General features: G+C 41.4%; 1 protein-coding gene across 5 annotated transcripts in view; it reads right to left on the bottom strand.

The window, feature by feature from the left end:
* The window catches only part of GABRG2 (gamma-aminobutyric acid type A receptor subunit gamma2), a 671,791-nt gene that overhangs the window by 335,616 nt on the left and 320,607 nt on the right, over nt 1–15,568 (bottom strand). For all 5 annotated transcript variants that reach the window (XM_069199364.1, XM_069199363.1, XM_069199366.1 and 2 more), the window contains exon 3: nt 13,964–14,031. In XM_069199364.1, the coding sequence (XP_069055465.1) occupies nt 13,964–14,031 (68 nt within the window). The remainder of the gene's footprint in view (nt 1–13,963; nt 14,032–15,568) is intronic.

The raw sequence follows: 15,568 nt of genomic DNA on the forward strand, positions 1-15,568 counted from the left end.
CTTTAAAAACATAAGGACTTTGTGGTGCTAGGTAGCAGATCTCATGCCCCTGATATTCCATATTAGCAATCTAAACCCTTCATGTATTGTCATCATTTCACTGATCCCCACCCACAACATGGAAGGCCTCCCATGACCCCCAAGTAGTGCACCTCAACCTGAAAGAATGCCCAAGCCTAGGACACAGCAAAAAAAAAAAAACACAGACTCCCATTCTCTGATCCAGAGTAGCCCAGAAACAGCGAGCCACCCAAACTTAGACATGTTGAACGTGTGGGGCCTGATCTGTCGTATGGCAGACACGTTACTCCATCAAAGTGACGGATATCCCGTCCCCCATATTACAATCTCCACATGCTATTACAGGATTGTAATAAGGTGGGTGGGATACCTGTCAGGTTTGTGACAGAGTAACCTCCTCCACCAAACTACAAATCAGGCCCTTAATCTACCAAACTACCACTATCCATGCATAAATGGATAATGGCATGAGGGTGAACAAACCACACAGTCAGGTCATGGAAGCACCTCACCCTGGCCACAACCCATCCCAGTCATCTGCCCACAATCAACTCAACAACAATGGAATCCAGTCAGCACATAGAGGAATAGAGGACATCGACTATACATGGTTCATCCATGAAAAACGGTGAAAGTCACACCCCATCCAGCCAGACCAATTCATGATCATCCTACACCAGTGGTCATGGAATGTGGCCTACCTCCCACAGGCCATCACTGTGCACCTCCCGAGGAGTTCCAACAATGCAAAGCACAGCCCACCACACACCAACCCAAATAAACCAACTCATGTATTAAGGTCAGTACTTTGAAGTTCAGCTTTCTGCTGTAGCTGTGTCACATAGGACAGGCTCAGTTTGCTAGTGGATGTAGCATCAGAAGCTGAACCCACTGATTGGCCATCAGATCAGGCACCGTCATGTAAGTCCACAGGGCCCTCCACAGTGAACCCAGTTGAAGCCTGCAAGACTGCTACCTTGTCCTCATTGCTTGTTCCCTTGCCATTTTCTTGATGCATGCAGCACTTGTGGGATCTCAACACCATCTTTGCACGCGTCAGCATGGCCTGGGCACATCCTTCTCTGTCCTGTCGCCCATGTCCTCTTCCTGGTACCTCACAAACTACTCCCATGCATCGGAAGATGTGCAGCACACCATCAAGAATCACCCCCAGCTTCGCCAGGAACAAAAGGGAATACTGCAGTCCTCCTTTGTGGAGTCCCCTATTAACTTCTGTAAAGGAGTCCCTCTTAGCCTGCACTGCAGCAGTGAATTGATGGAACATGGTCACTGCCGTATTCTCAACATGAAAGGGTCCCTCCACATGTGCCATCTGAAGCTAAGTGGAGCAGTCCCTATAATGGAGCAACTTGACCACCACCGGCTGTGGCGGCCTACATGGTTTGGCTAGAATCCAGTATGCCCTTTAAAGTGCAAAAAAGGGAGAAAGTTGGGTAGGGGCCATGCTGGCCTTCTTCTAGGGCAGTGGTTCCCAACCTGTGGTCCGGGGATCCCTGGGGGTCCGCAAAGCCTTCTCAGGGAGTCCGCGAGAGCCTAGAAAATTAAAAAATATTAACAAATATTGACAAATTAGGTCCCCAACTTCCAGTAATGACTCAGACGGGGGTCCCCGGATTCCCATGACGATTCAGTGGGGGTCCCTGGGTTCCATTATTGTTAAAGTGGGGGTCCACAGGAATCAAAAGGTTGGGAACCACTGATCTAGGGCTCTAATTGGTGAAGATGTTAATGCCCTCCACCCCCTCGGGAAGCCCCATAATCCAGACATTGTTGCGCCAATTGCACCCTTCTGCATCCTTTGCCCTGTACTCCAAGACCCGCAACAGCTCGGTTAGGTCATTTATCTGTTTTTGCAAAGTTTGTTGCGCCGGATATAGCTCCTCTACAATCTCGTCATTGGTTTTAACCTTATCAGCCAGTTTGTGATGTTCCACAATGAGGAGGCCCAGTTCTGTTGCCACCACTCCAATCTGATGCTGCAGTGTTGTTTCGGAGTCCACAAAAGCAGTCAGTATTGTATCCAGCGTGAGGTGCAGTGTAGGCATCAGGAACACTGGATCAGGTCCTGGGGGTACCCCTCCATCTGTGTCACCTCTTCCATGTTCGCAGATGGGCCTCAAACATTTTGTCTAGTTTTACCCATTGTCCTATTGCCACCATGCAACCCACAGGAACACTAGTAGGCAGAGCGCATAGAACTGACTCCTTTCCCACCAGCAAGGCAGAGAAGTTAGTGCCCATGTTTGACACCCCAGTCCCCTTGAAGTGCTCAGCCACACGTCTCCAACTCAAAACCACCACCTTCTCTGCTACTAGCAATGGGCACCGACCCAAGACAGAGCAAACTCTAGTCACAAATTGATGGATGGAGTGCTGAAACTTTTCAAACACTCACCCTCAGTCACAGACCTGAGCATCATTATTTTGCTCACCATGCCACCCCCGTTTTAACCCAGACAAGTGCAAATCAGTTTAGATCCTGCTCCCCTTAGGAACAATCCAGCCCGAACTTGCAGGCCAGATCCTCCTTGGACCGGAAACAAGCATCCTGGGACCGGTTTTGGGGTATCCCCGCTTATCAGCCAGGCTAGCTTGAATCCAGTGGCACAGTGAGCAAGGGACCCACCTCTGGGCATACCCTGGCCACCTAGGGTGACTTTAGCAACACAAAAGGATGATGGACGGAGTGCTGAAACTTTTCAAACACTCACCCACAGTCACGGATCTGGGTTAAATTCATTGTTCTTTGGCTCACCATGCCCCTCCCATTTGGACCCAGCCATATGCAAATCACTCTAGACCCTGCTCCCCAACGGGAACAGTCCAGTCTGAACTGCAAGGCCAGGTCCTCCCTGGACTGGAAACAAGCATCCTGGGATTTGTTTCGGGGTATCCGCCCTCATCAGCCAGGCTAGCTTGAATCCAGTGGCAAAGTAAGCAAGGGACCCACATCTGGGCATACTCTGGCAAATTTCCCAACCTCTGCTTTTTTTCCCTGTTTGTGAAGCTGAAACTGAAAAATATTGGAGAGGTTTATTTTTTTAAGCTCAACAGTTTGCCGAAACCAAATTTGCTGTCTGTAGGGCATTAGGAGGAGAGAGCTGAGTAGGGCCATATATGCTACGGTATTCACCTGCCCTGAACTCTTTGATCCTCCTTAGGGCCACGAACACACCTTTGCATTCTAGTCCAAAAGTATGTGTGTGATGTCTAGCATAGGTTTCATACTAAGATTAGACATACTTTCAAATGTTTCCCACATTGGATGAGTGCTGAACAATGTGGGAAAGTTAAAACAGCACCATTTCTCCTTGTTAGTGTTTGTCTCGAGGAGGCATTATTTTTTATGCAAAGCCGTATCTATCATTGTTAGTAGATCAGGCTTTGGATTAAAAAAAAACATGGGTGGCAGCATCTACCTTTTGAGGAACGTCCTATCACAAATAAATGCAAAGCACTGTTTGTGTAACTTTTTAGCACAAAATGGTTTGCACTGGAAAGTAGATAATTTATCAAGACTTTGCTCCAGTTTGCATAATTTTTAGTGACTTTGCATGGTGCAAAGACTTGTTAAATCTGCCCTTATTTATCATATACAATCAGACATTGAACGGGGAAAACCCTATATTCCAATGGAACTTATGGTATAAAGGCCATTAATATACAATAAGTGTTCCAAACGCAATCATTTGAACAAAATGTGATGCACAGGCAGGGAAACAGAATACAAAACATCTGCTTTTAACAAATGACAAATAAATAGCTATTCAGATTTAATGAATCAATTGCTCATAAACTTCAAATGACAATTCCAGACAATGATGAGGTGTTACATGTGAAGGCACAGTGCAAGTGAAATTAAGTGGCAAAAAAGTTTACAAAAAGATATGTAAAGTGTGCATAAATTAAATCATTCTCAACCAACAGGACAAGAAATCAGACACAGAGGAACACCAATTCATTCAAATCATAATTTTTGTTGCACATTAGCCCTTCCATAAATATTTTTCGGGTTAAGACATATTAGTCAATGTATCGACCCTCAAAGAGTAATTTGGCATGGTCTTCCTCAGGAAAAATGTTATTCAGTTTGTTTTAAATCAATTGCTGATAATCTTCAAATGACAATTCCAGACAATGATAAGGTGCTACATTTGATGGCACAGTGCAAGTGAAAGTAACTATAAATAACGGCAACTATTACTATTACAAACTTCTCACCTATTTCAGTTTTTTTCCTCATTATATATAGGGCTATGGTAATTTCTTCTGTGAAATTACAAATCTTCACTCATTCCCTTGCATGTAATCATAATCCAATTTTTGCTGCTTTATCTTTGTAAATTGTACCAAGAATCATTCACTCTCATATTTTCTGTTTGTTCTGTCTCCACAGTCTGAGAGTCAGTGGTTTTTACTACAATCTGGGGTTTGTCCATCACATTATATTGAAATTACTATGTATACTGCTAGGATATTCATCACCTATACAATAATCGAACTCATATTTGTCTTGGCTACTTTTAATTAAGCTTCATTTACCCTTTAAGTATATGCTCTAATTTGTATTCAGATACTTCAGGTTAAGTAATGAGCTGGCTACACTGTTATCTCTGAGCTGACTTTATTGTATAAGGTTCATAGAAATGATGTATTTAATTTCCTACATTATAATTTTATAAAACAGCATACGAATTTCTCTTGAGTGTGCTTATGTACTTTACTTGTTATTCCATCATGTTTGGTTATTTATTTTTCAACTTTGTCATGCAAAAGTTGTATATTTGTTGTATATTTGTTGTTCTCATTTGTTTTGTGCATATGTTTTCTTCTACCACATACTTACGCCTGCTGGCATTATTCGTTTTAGCCCTTCTGAAATAGACCCATTTTTTATATAGCCCCACTATCCTCTCTTGTCCTAGTTCTAATTTACTTTTCCATATTCACTAAGACTTTGAGTACCTCCTCCGCAGCATTGTACAATATATAAAACTATTCAACAAGCTCTATTTCTCTTTTTGGACAACCTGCTTTTTCCATCTCCTGTTCTATTTTGCCTAAACTACTTACTTTATGATTATATCTTAAATGACCTTTACATGACAGCTCCTATTCATATTATATTCATTGGTTTACAATTTCTGTTCACTTACATTTTCTTTAACTCACATTCATAGCTCATTTCATCTATTATATTTACCGTCTTCTGGCCTTTTTCTCCATCACCTATAGTATTTTTATTCTTCCTACAATACCTCTTGATTCTTTGCTTATAATATGGTGGCCTCAACTATATTTTCAGTACTATCTATAGCTTGCTCATCTTGTTGGAATAAAAAAAAAATGCACAAAAATGCATCTGATCAGATATGATTTACTTTACTTCCCACCTCTTCAACGTTAGGGGCTTGATTTTGATTTTTGTGGACAGGGTACTTTGTTGCAATGGCAATGGAGTAGCCTGTCTGCCAATCTCTCAGTCTGTCCGCCCTACTTAGAGTCCAGCGGATCGCCAGGTTCACATTGACAAAGTAAAATTTACTCTGTCACCAAAATGATCCTCCAACAGCCAGAAGAAATACAGGCTGATAAAGGTATGCTCTATTTAGACTGGATGGATGGACATTTTTCCTGTTTTACATGGCCAAAAAATATCCTGGCAGGGAGGGACAGTAAAAATAAACAATTACCCCTACACCATGGGGAAACAAAATTACCATTGTTTTGGGGCCATTAGTTTTTTTTTTCTTTTCCAAAAACAAACTCCTGCTTCGGGAGTGTGTTTGTAAAAAGAAAACGTTTTTTTATTTTTCTTAAAGTGATATAGTTGTCCATCTCCAATGAGGGATGCCCAACACATGTTTAAATGGCTTGATATGAACCCTTGTGACTGCAGTTCATAGAAACCTATAGAAATCACCTTGGGGTCAGCGGTGAACTCTGAATTTGGAAGATGGAGGGCCTGATTTAGAATTCATCAGATAGGGTACACCATCACAGTGCCAAAAGCGTAACTTGTCTGCCAAGTTCTTAGACTGACACTCTCTTTGGAGTTTAGCAGACGGTGGAGTTTATGCTGTCAGGGTAAAATTTACTCTGTCAGTGTAAATCTTCCTTCTGTGGTCCAAGGAAGTATAGGCCATCAGAGGTAAGCCATATGGCTATCTGCCATATTTAGGGTTGGCAGCAGGATGTCTGTTTGCTTACCATCTGTCACCACCAGGAATATCTGGGTGGTGAGGGCTGGTAAAAATAAAAAAATAAACATATCTCCACACTCTCAAAGAGTTGCAGCAATTATTTTTGTGCTTTACATCTACAAACTCTTGTTTTGGGAGTTTTTCTTTGAAAAACAAAACCTTAATATAGTTTGGTACAAGTGTCCATCACCAGTGATGGATGCACACCAAACTTTAAATGGGTTTGTATGAAGCTCCATGAAGGCATTTCAAACAAACCCACTGAGTTTATCAGAGGGCCAGCCATGAACTGTAAATATGGCGGATGAAATAAAGGCAGGGTGGTGAACATAAAGTGCTCCGTCAACCTGGCGTCCTTTACTCCATGACCTCAACATTTTTGCACATACCTTTAATCGACTGGCTTAATTTCTGACAAAATTATTCAGTGTTTGTATTATGTCAAATGCTTTTTTATAAAACAATATAAAAAATCAATAAAATGCATTACAACAAATAAGTCTCTCTATCTATCCAGATCAGCCTCAACAAGCACCATTAATCCTCTTAAATCATTCCGCAGCAAAAAGGCATTGTGGAGTTCGATATATTCCAAGGGAAGCTGTGTGATTCGATTGTAATGTCAGACATTACTATAAAAAAATGGAATTCATTACTTCAGCAAATCCCTGGCTGAAATTCATTCTATGATCTTTAAATCTTCCTAGAAAGTGGGTGTCCTGAGTGAAGGCTCCGCAGATCCTCCCTCTCTGTAATTAAAAACCCAAGCACATGTGGGTACCCGCACCAGCTACAAATGCCAATGTGCAGTGATCAGAGATCCATGTTCACCCGTGAAGCAGGGAAAATATTCGTCCCCTTCTTGAATTCCATCTACTTTGGACACAGTAAAACTATCTATACAACAAAAGGTAAAAAATTAAATGCCTTAGGGGTAAAAATAAATAGCCTTTTTGGACCATCCCATATATTCCATAAGCCAAAACTTATCAGTAATACGATGTTTGTTTTGTCCTCTGAATATTTAGCAGTTCCATTAAAAAAAAAAAAAAGATATTTATATATGCAGGCAGACAATGGAATAGTCGACCAGTTAGGAAAGCAGCCTGAGCTTTCCTGCTAGTTAAACCATTACATTTGTGGCTGCATACGCCAGTCCTAAGGTTCTTCTGTTTTTCACTACCCACAACTAGCATTTTTTTAATATTGTTTTTCCACATATGAACTAGGTTGGTAGGACGAGGCATGAGATGAATAAGCATACATTCTGTGAGGTTGAGTAGGTCTGTGGAAAGGAGCTACATGCAGGAAATGCAAGAGGAAAGGCGGGCCACATCCATCATGAGGCGCTGGCATCAGCGATAGAAGTGGAGCCTGGTGGTGCAGCAAAGCAGAAGTACGACCTTGGCGTTGAGGTCAAAGGAAATGAGGCAAAGGCTTATTGTGTCTGTGAAAGAATAGTGCTGGTACATGCCGAGTTCTCGGCAGGCAAAATTAGCACAGGGACAAAGGAAAGAGCTTTTAACTCAGTATGAATATAGTGGCAGCTGTGGGTACCGGAGGGAGACACAAAAGCAGACAAGTAAGAAGAGGGGGTAGTGTCGCCTCATCACAATTCATGTGACAACTGCAGGATGCCCCATGAATAAGCAAAATAAATTAGGTTAGAGCACAGGTTCTAATTGAGTGTAGTATGAAAAAGGGGCTGGGAAAATTAGAAAGGATCACTAACACAATTGTTAGCCTTTTGTGGGCAATGACAGGAGGCAGAATTAACAATGTTTTTCAGGGGCTTTGAAAACCTGGGCAAATGCTTATTATACCTTTGGTGAGGGAAGTGGAGAGCCCTCAGGACACGCCCAGGTAAAAATTAAACTAGGAGAATTCACAAATCCACAAGTTCGAGGACAAGTAGGCTCAAGCCTGGTGTGCCCATTGCAGTCATTCAACACAGTTAGGACAAAATAGAAATCAAAGTAGGCAAAACAAGTAACGACAGAAAGTAAAACCAATAACAGAAGTATCATATGTCTAGCAGCAGTACAAGCAGTGGATGCAAACACGAGGACACCCATGAGCACACTGCTCATATTAGAATCTCAACCTTTCCTTGGGTAATGGAACTGTTTGAAAAGTGATCCAGAGATGTGAGAATGGCTGAAGAGAGCACAGAAAACAACATTTCAGAACAACAGTATGCGGTGATACTGGTAAGCAAAAAGGAAAGTCTGCTGGCAGTAAAAGTCTCCTGATTGTGGAGGCAAAGGAATTTTTGAAGAACAACCAGAAGGAATAAATGGATTTTCGCTGCCTCAATACAAAGGAATCTTTAACAGTATAGATTGCAGAGGCAATGGCAGCATAAGGAGTATATCACGTTACTCTGACACTTTTGCAAATCAGTATTTCTTTGATGCGCTTTCCTTCCCAGTTCCTAGAATACCCTACCTCCAGTGGTAGTAGCAACCTTCTCTTCCCATTCAAGCCCTGTATGATTAATTTAAGGTGGAATGGAAGATACAACCATTGTTAGAGACTAATCCTTTCCGATAGCTCAGAGCATCGAGGGTACACAAAAAACTAGAGGAAAGCTCAAGCACACATGTTGCAGAAGAGGTGAAATAGGCTTAGTAATTGCATCTGTCCAGCCAATGCAGATCCAGACTCTCAACACAGATAAAAAAGTAGGAATAGGCATAGCTAACCATAGCAAATTCAATCCAATGAAAAATAAAGTAACAAACACATTATGCAATGACACCTGAGCCTTCATATTCCGAAATAAATTTAGAGGGGAATCAGATCTGAAGCCTGATACTGAAATAAACAGGTCTTCATTGAGGACATGTTTGTGATAAAGTATATGGTGGACCTTCCATTAGTCAAAAACTAAGACATACCCATGCAGTAGCACAAGATATGGAAACAGAACATTCAAACACAGGCAACAACAGAACATAGGGTGATTTTTCAACCTGCTTTGACAAATCTTGAATGAGGTACGAAAGACTAAAGCCATCCAGGAGAAGGCATTGAAGGGCTGCATCTCCACTATTTTGACATGTAAAATCCCTTCCTCGTGTTTACCCCAACTAAACAACATTTTATGTTCTTTGAAAACAATGGAAAAACAAGCAGTAAAACAGTGGCCCTAGAAGATGAATCTGGATGGTTTCAATCCACTCTAACTACTGGGCTTTCACTTGGACACAAACTTCAACTTCAACACCCAGCATGTATACAAGGACCTCCCTACATACAAGAAGGCTTTCTTTCCAAGAAATGACTTCATAACAACTGTACATGCACTGGTTCTAATCTATATTGACGGTAGCAAAGCATTACTAGTGGGTATCCCAGTCACTCTTGTAATTCTGAAGAGCATTCTACATACAGCTGGCAGACACATTACAGTCAGTTACAAGAGTGAAAAAATGACTTCTACGTTCAGGGAACTCCTCCAGATCGTACTACCTGCATGCGTTACTTAAAGGACTTAAACCATCTTCACGACCATCAGTACCAACACACCACTGTACATTGCAGCTAGGATCAATACCTTTGGCAAGACATGCACAACGTACAGCAGTAGTACCACCAGATAGGAAGTGAGGATATGCATAAAGGAAATGTTGAGACAGCAAAACTACTTCTTTGCCCCTACATTATAGAATTCCAACCCTGTTCAAATCGGACAGATCACATACTTTCTCCACTTCCAGAAGTAATTGAAGACTCATTTTTTCAAGCAACACCTCATCACATTATGAACACCTACTGCTGTGCTCTAAAAGGCATTACTTTTGGTCTGTTTCTCTGGTCGCACCATGCTATTTTCCCCAAAAGGTTCCCTTCACGTCCTGCTTCAACTTATTACTCATTTGTCTGCTATCCACTCCGTTGTCCCTGTACATGATTACCTTGAACTTATATATGTAACTTATTTTTAACTTATAACTTTGTTCATATTGTAAAACACTTTGGTGTATACTTGGCCTACGTTGTGCTCTAAACAACTTAAATAAACAAATAATATCAAGGTCCTGCATTTGCCAAGCAACTAAGCTATACATTTTGGGCCAGATTTATTAAGGTTTTGCTTTGCCCTCGCACCATGCAAGGGAGCATGACAATGCAAACTCTAAGTGACATTTATCAAGCCACTCAACACAACCTTGTGTGGCCATGTATGGCTTGATAAATCTAGAGTAATGAAAGACAGCGCAAATCGCTACCTTGCATAACTATATGGCATGTAGGTGTACCATAGGTGTTCTCATGCATCCACCCATGGATTTTGGCACATTCACAGATTTACCAATAGTGGTAGACCTGGGAATATGTCAAAATGCTACACCTCCAGAAGTGAGGCGTAACAAGGAGAAATATATTTATTTTTCCTCTTTCTACCTGTGCTGCACTATGCAGCACAGGTAGAAAGAGAAAAATGCCTCTGAGGATTGTTTTTGTGCAGGAAGGTATCCCTCCCTGCATAAAAGAAGGTGTCCATTCTTGCACAAAAACAGTCCTGACTACCACGCATGATGCAAGGGTGCCTGGGTTGGTGCTAGGCAGCCAAAAGTGTGCAAGTACTAAGAAAGAACAGGACTGTGATGTATAATGGTAAATACCAGAGATGGCTCGCTTTAATTATAAGGAGTGTGGTGGGTGCAGCATGTGTGGGGGGGGAGGGGAGTGAGAGGGGAGTTTAAAATGTAATTTAAAAAATAAAATAAATAAAATAAATCTTACCTCGCTCCTCTCCTCTGTTGCAGGCTGCAGGCACAGGTTCCCAAAACACTGCTGGGATGAAGAGAGCCTACTGTGCATGTGTTTTTGGCCAGCCCGAAACACCAGCCAAACATACATGTGCTCTGGTGGTAGTGCACAGTGCACTCCCTCACTGTTCATCACCCCCATGGCCCGCCCTTTTAACAGGGCTTATTATTGTTTGGTTTGTTAAAGGTTTTGCAGCTTCTGCTGCTGGCAGGGTGGGGCCACGCTCCTCCACTCTAACAGAGGAGCCTCCCCTGGTAAATACAGCACATTCCTGCCCTTATCCATTCATTCAGCGCAGCAAGATGGTCTGGTGAATTGCACTGAGTGAAAGTATGATAAATCCACCCCTTCATGTCTGGCAAGAAAAACAATATTTACTCATCATACAGTAAAACTGAAATATGTTTCTTTGACTTAATGCCTAAGGCTTTGCCTAACCAAACTGGGATTCTGATTGAAACAAAGCGGCTTTCCCTTGGACATAATGTAAGTACCAACCAAACTCATAAGTGAGCTTGAGCGTGATTTATTTAGATGGAGTGTATGTATGCCGTAATATTATACCCACGGCTGCCAAGTTTACCAGGTTCATTCATTATGTGCAACTTCAGACCATGTTTTTTCTTTGAATTCTTGGGATTGTATTTCTGTTTTCAAATAGAATATACAAGACAAGAAGGCATAGACTTCAAAGAAAAGGCTTGGACTGGAGCAGCACGTCATGCATGGGAAAGGTGTCAGGGCTGTATAACCACAAAAAGGGTCAAAAGGTGAAGACAGGCAAAGTATTGCAAATGTAGAAATATCAGGGTCTGGATGTATAATAAATCGACGTTTAAAAGCTTCATTGGGCCACTTAAAGGCTGTTTCACATGTTTCTATGTGATTAGAAATACAGTATCTATTCGTTTTTCCGACCCAGTTATCTTGCAAAGAAGGACCATATTGTTTCAATCTTCTGCGGATCAGTGCCGAATGAAATAAAAAAAAGACAATGGGGGTTATTCTAACTTTGGAGGAGGTGTTAATCCGTCCCAAAAGTGACGGAAAAGTGACGGATTTACCACCAGCCGTATTACGAGTCCATTATATCCTATGGAACTCGTAATACGGCTGGTGGTATATCCGTCACTTTACCGTCACTTTTGGGACGTATTAACACTCCTCCAAAGTTAGAATAACCCCCAATATTCCTTATGCTAAACTGGCTACCTTTGTCCTGCTTTAGACTAACTGAAGAACCTTAAGAATTGGCACGCTTTAGAAACTGATGGAAATGCTTGCTAGAGTAGTGAATACTATAGATTGCACTACTTTATTGAACATTGCAGGTCAGACACCGAGTTTTAAAAAGTAGTTATTTGCCAATACATAGTAATGTCTCGGGATTTATATTTCATGTATTTCTTTCATTCACACCTCAACAAACAGCAGGCAATGATTAACGGAAAAGCTACATGGAACTTTCTAACTTTGTCACCTTCATAAAAGGTGCTTCAAAGACTACAAACCTCTGCTAAATCCTAGAATGCTGATTTCAGCAATAACACCCAGCAGCATCTGAAATATGATAATTTTGCACAAACGCCATTTGGATTACGATCATTTGCCATGTTTTGCTGCTCTTGCACCAGATGTTAACATTCTTTTCCAAACTAAAATCTGACAATGGTTGCAAAATTGCTAAATTAGCCGCGCAAACAATGTTCAGATCTCAGCTGAGTGCACAAATTAGAATACGGGCTGCTACAAGGACTTTTGCAAACCTTGAAACTATTTCAATAGGGGAGAGGAAGGGAATGTGGAATTACAGATTGCAATGTATAAACAGCTCATTCTCACCACCCTGGGTTTTGGTTGAAACTAGGGATATTGCGCAGGCCCCTGCAGCCCTTGTTGTGTAGGGGCTCCAAACCTTTCCTTGGTCCTCCAACCTTTCAGGGGGGCCCCACTCAGCCTAAGGTCAATGAACACCTGGTAGACATGGGAGATGCTGGGACCCTCTTCATATTCTGCTGAGGGGGAGTCATCATTTTGCGTTACTTGTTGAAACTGAGGTTTTTAACTGGTTGGCCTCGAGTCAATAATAATTTTGGAAATTCAAAACTATTAAACCATTGTTACAATTTATGGCGGTGAACATAAATCAACATATATATACAAAAATCATACTCTTATTGACAGCTTTAAAAGGCCTGCCCATCGCTTCAAGAAGTCAAATATGAGCTTTCATTCTTTAACCACTCAAGCTAAATGTAAGATTCCATAAAATGTGGTAATAAAAATGGGGCACATTATTAGCAATTCTTGGGGGGACGTCTTATCGCTCATGGAAACACCTAAGACCCCTTTCCCATTTCATGTACAATTGACATAATCAAATCACATGGCCTGAATTCCAGGGTGTCTCACTCACACAGAAAAATAGAGTGTGGGACAGAAGCTCATGGTTATATATTGTTCACAGCACATTGATCACGGGTCTGTAAAGCCAAAACAGCCTCTTCGAAAGAAGCACAGAGATCCTTGAGCCGTGGTCTGAATGAGGCTTAAGCTGCACAAAAGGGCGTCCTACAATCCTAATATGAGCATTTGGGCACTTTCTCCATGATATGGTTACACATTACTCATCCGGCGAGTTAAAAATGTTTTATGCACTTTTTAATTCACTTTAACGAGTTCACTTGATCACCCATTTTACAAATCGATCTTTTTACTAATTAGGTTTTCCTTACTGTTTTTTTTCCTTACGATTTCTTAATTATATGTTTAAATTCTATATATGCTTAGCCAAGTATTCATTTGGATTTATCTTTTCACAAATGGCACGCGGCGGCAGAGAGTGCTGCTTAAATTCCTTCATTCATATATCCGCCCAGACAGCACAGGAGCAATATATTCAATAACATACATATACGTCATAAGATATGTATACCCACCATATTAATGGCATTCACCGGACCGATGCTATTTACATACATATCGGTGTGTATTACCGTTGGTTTCACTGCAACAAAAACAAGAATGCTGTTGGCGTGAGCAAACTTACAATCGACATGAACATAAGGACAACAGAAACTGTCTATATAAAAACCCTGCCTCTGCAGGAACCGGCATGGTAGGCGCACTCTAAAGATCAATGTGACTATTACCGGTAGCCCTGCATGAACACTGTAAATCTGTCACTTTATTTCCTGCATTGCTTCTTCTCCATTATTTCCTACATCACAATATGCTTGCATTTACACTGATAAACAAGTCGCGTTACACAAAAACATTTAAAACCATATTATATCAGTCTTTAGATTTAGGTACATAAAGGAGTCATAACTCTTAACAATAGGGCAATTGTATGATCCATTTGCTCTAGACAGACTGAAAAATCACAGCTTGGGGGACACGGAGAATGAAAAGGCCACGTTTACCCAATGGTTGAGTGCTTAAACTCGTGCACTCAGTTCCCAGCGTTGGATGAACAACACCCAGCAATAGTTGAGTCAGAACAGTGCGCTATATAAAAGCAGACGTTCATTTATTCACTTAATCATTATGCACACGCACTTGGCGCAGTATTGACATACACCACTGCGGTGGAAAAAAGCAAAAAAGAACAAGCACAAAACAAACAGAAAAAAATAGTCGCTGAAACAAAAGAGATAGTATAGATTTATAATTTCCTGGGACCGTTGTCATAGAATTCTTCAAGGCTTGTTTTCATTTCTTAGAATGCAGACTACAGCATCAACAAAAGCATGCCAATGTTTCCTACAGAACTTCTCTTCACCTTTCAAGACTTGAATGTGCAGGACACTTCCAAGAACAGACTGCAAGTCGTTGAGGAAACTGGACACAGTTACCTAACGTTTTGACGAAGGCAAGAGGTCTAAACTGTAAACAATCGTTGCTAAAACCAATGGGGCTTTAAATGAAAAAGTAGGTCAGACCTTATACCATTGTAGATGCTTGTTCATACTTCACGCTCAGTCCGACTAACTACCCCACACTTACCAAGGACACATGATTTAAATAAAAAGAACATGCTAAAAAGCCCATTGCGAAAAGTGGCATTTGCATTCTATTGGAGCTTTGGAAAGCTGAAAAGGACACTTTCCTAATGGAGGTCACTGTGATGTTTCCAGAGATCTCGCCACTCAGAGAGAAATCCCTCTCTAACTGTAGGCAATTAGAGAAGTCCTAAGAGTCAGACAAATATCTTTGTTGTAGTCAGGCTGCATTATCTTAGGTCACTCCAGAAGTCACTGTGTCATAAATATATATTTTATGAAGTAAATGCAGTACCTTAGGCTCTTACTAGCGGTCAGTGGCGGCCAGCAGCTTTAGGAGGGAGGGGGACGGGCGGGAAGCACACACACACACACTCATTCTTTCACACACAGACACACACGCACGTCCATTAACAACACTCATACCATTAAAACATGCACGCAGGCACCAAACATTCATTTTAAAACATCGCACACACACACTCATTCTTTTACACATGCCGCACGCACATCCATTACCACTCATAACATTCAAACATG

Source organism: Pleurodeles waltl, chromosome 7, assembly GCF_031143425.1.
Source record: "Pleurodeles waltl isolate 20211129_DDA chromosome 7, aPleWal1.hap1.20221129, whole genome shotgun sequence".
NCBI classification, from domain to species: domain Eukaryota; kingdom Metazoa; phylum Chordata; class Amphibia; order Caudata; family Salamandridae; genus Pleurodeles; species Pleurodeles waltl.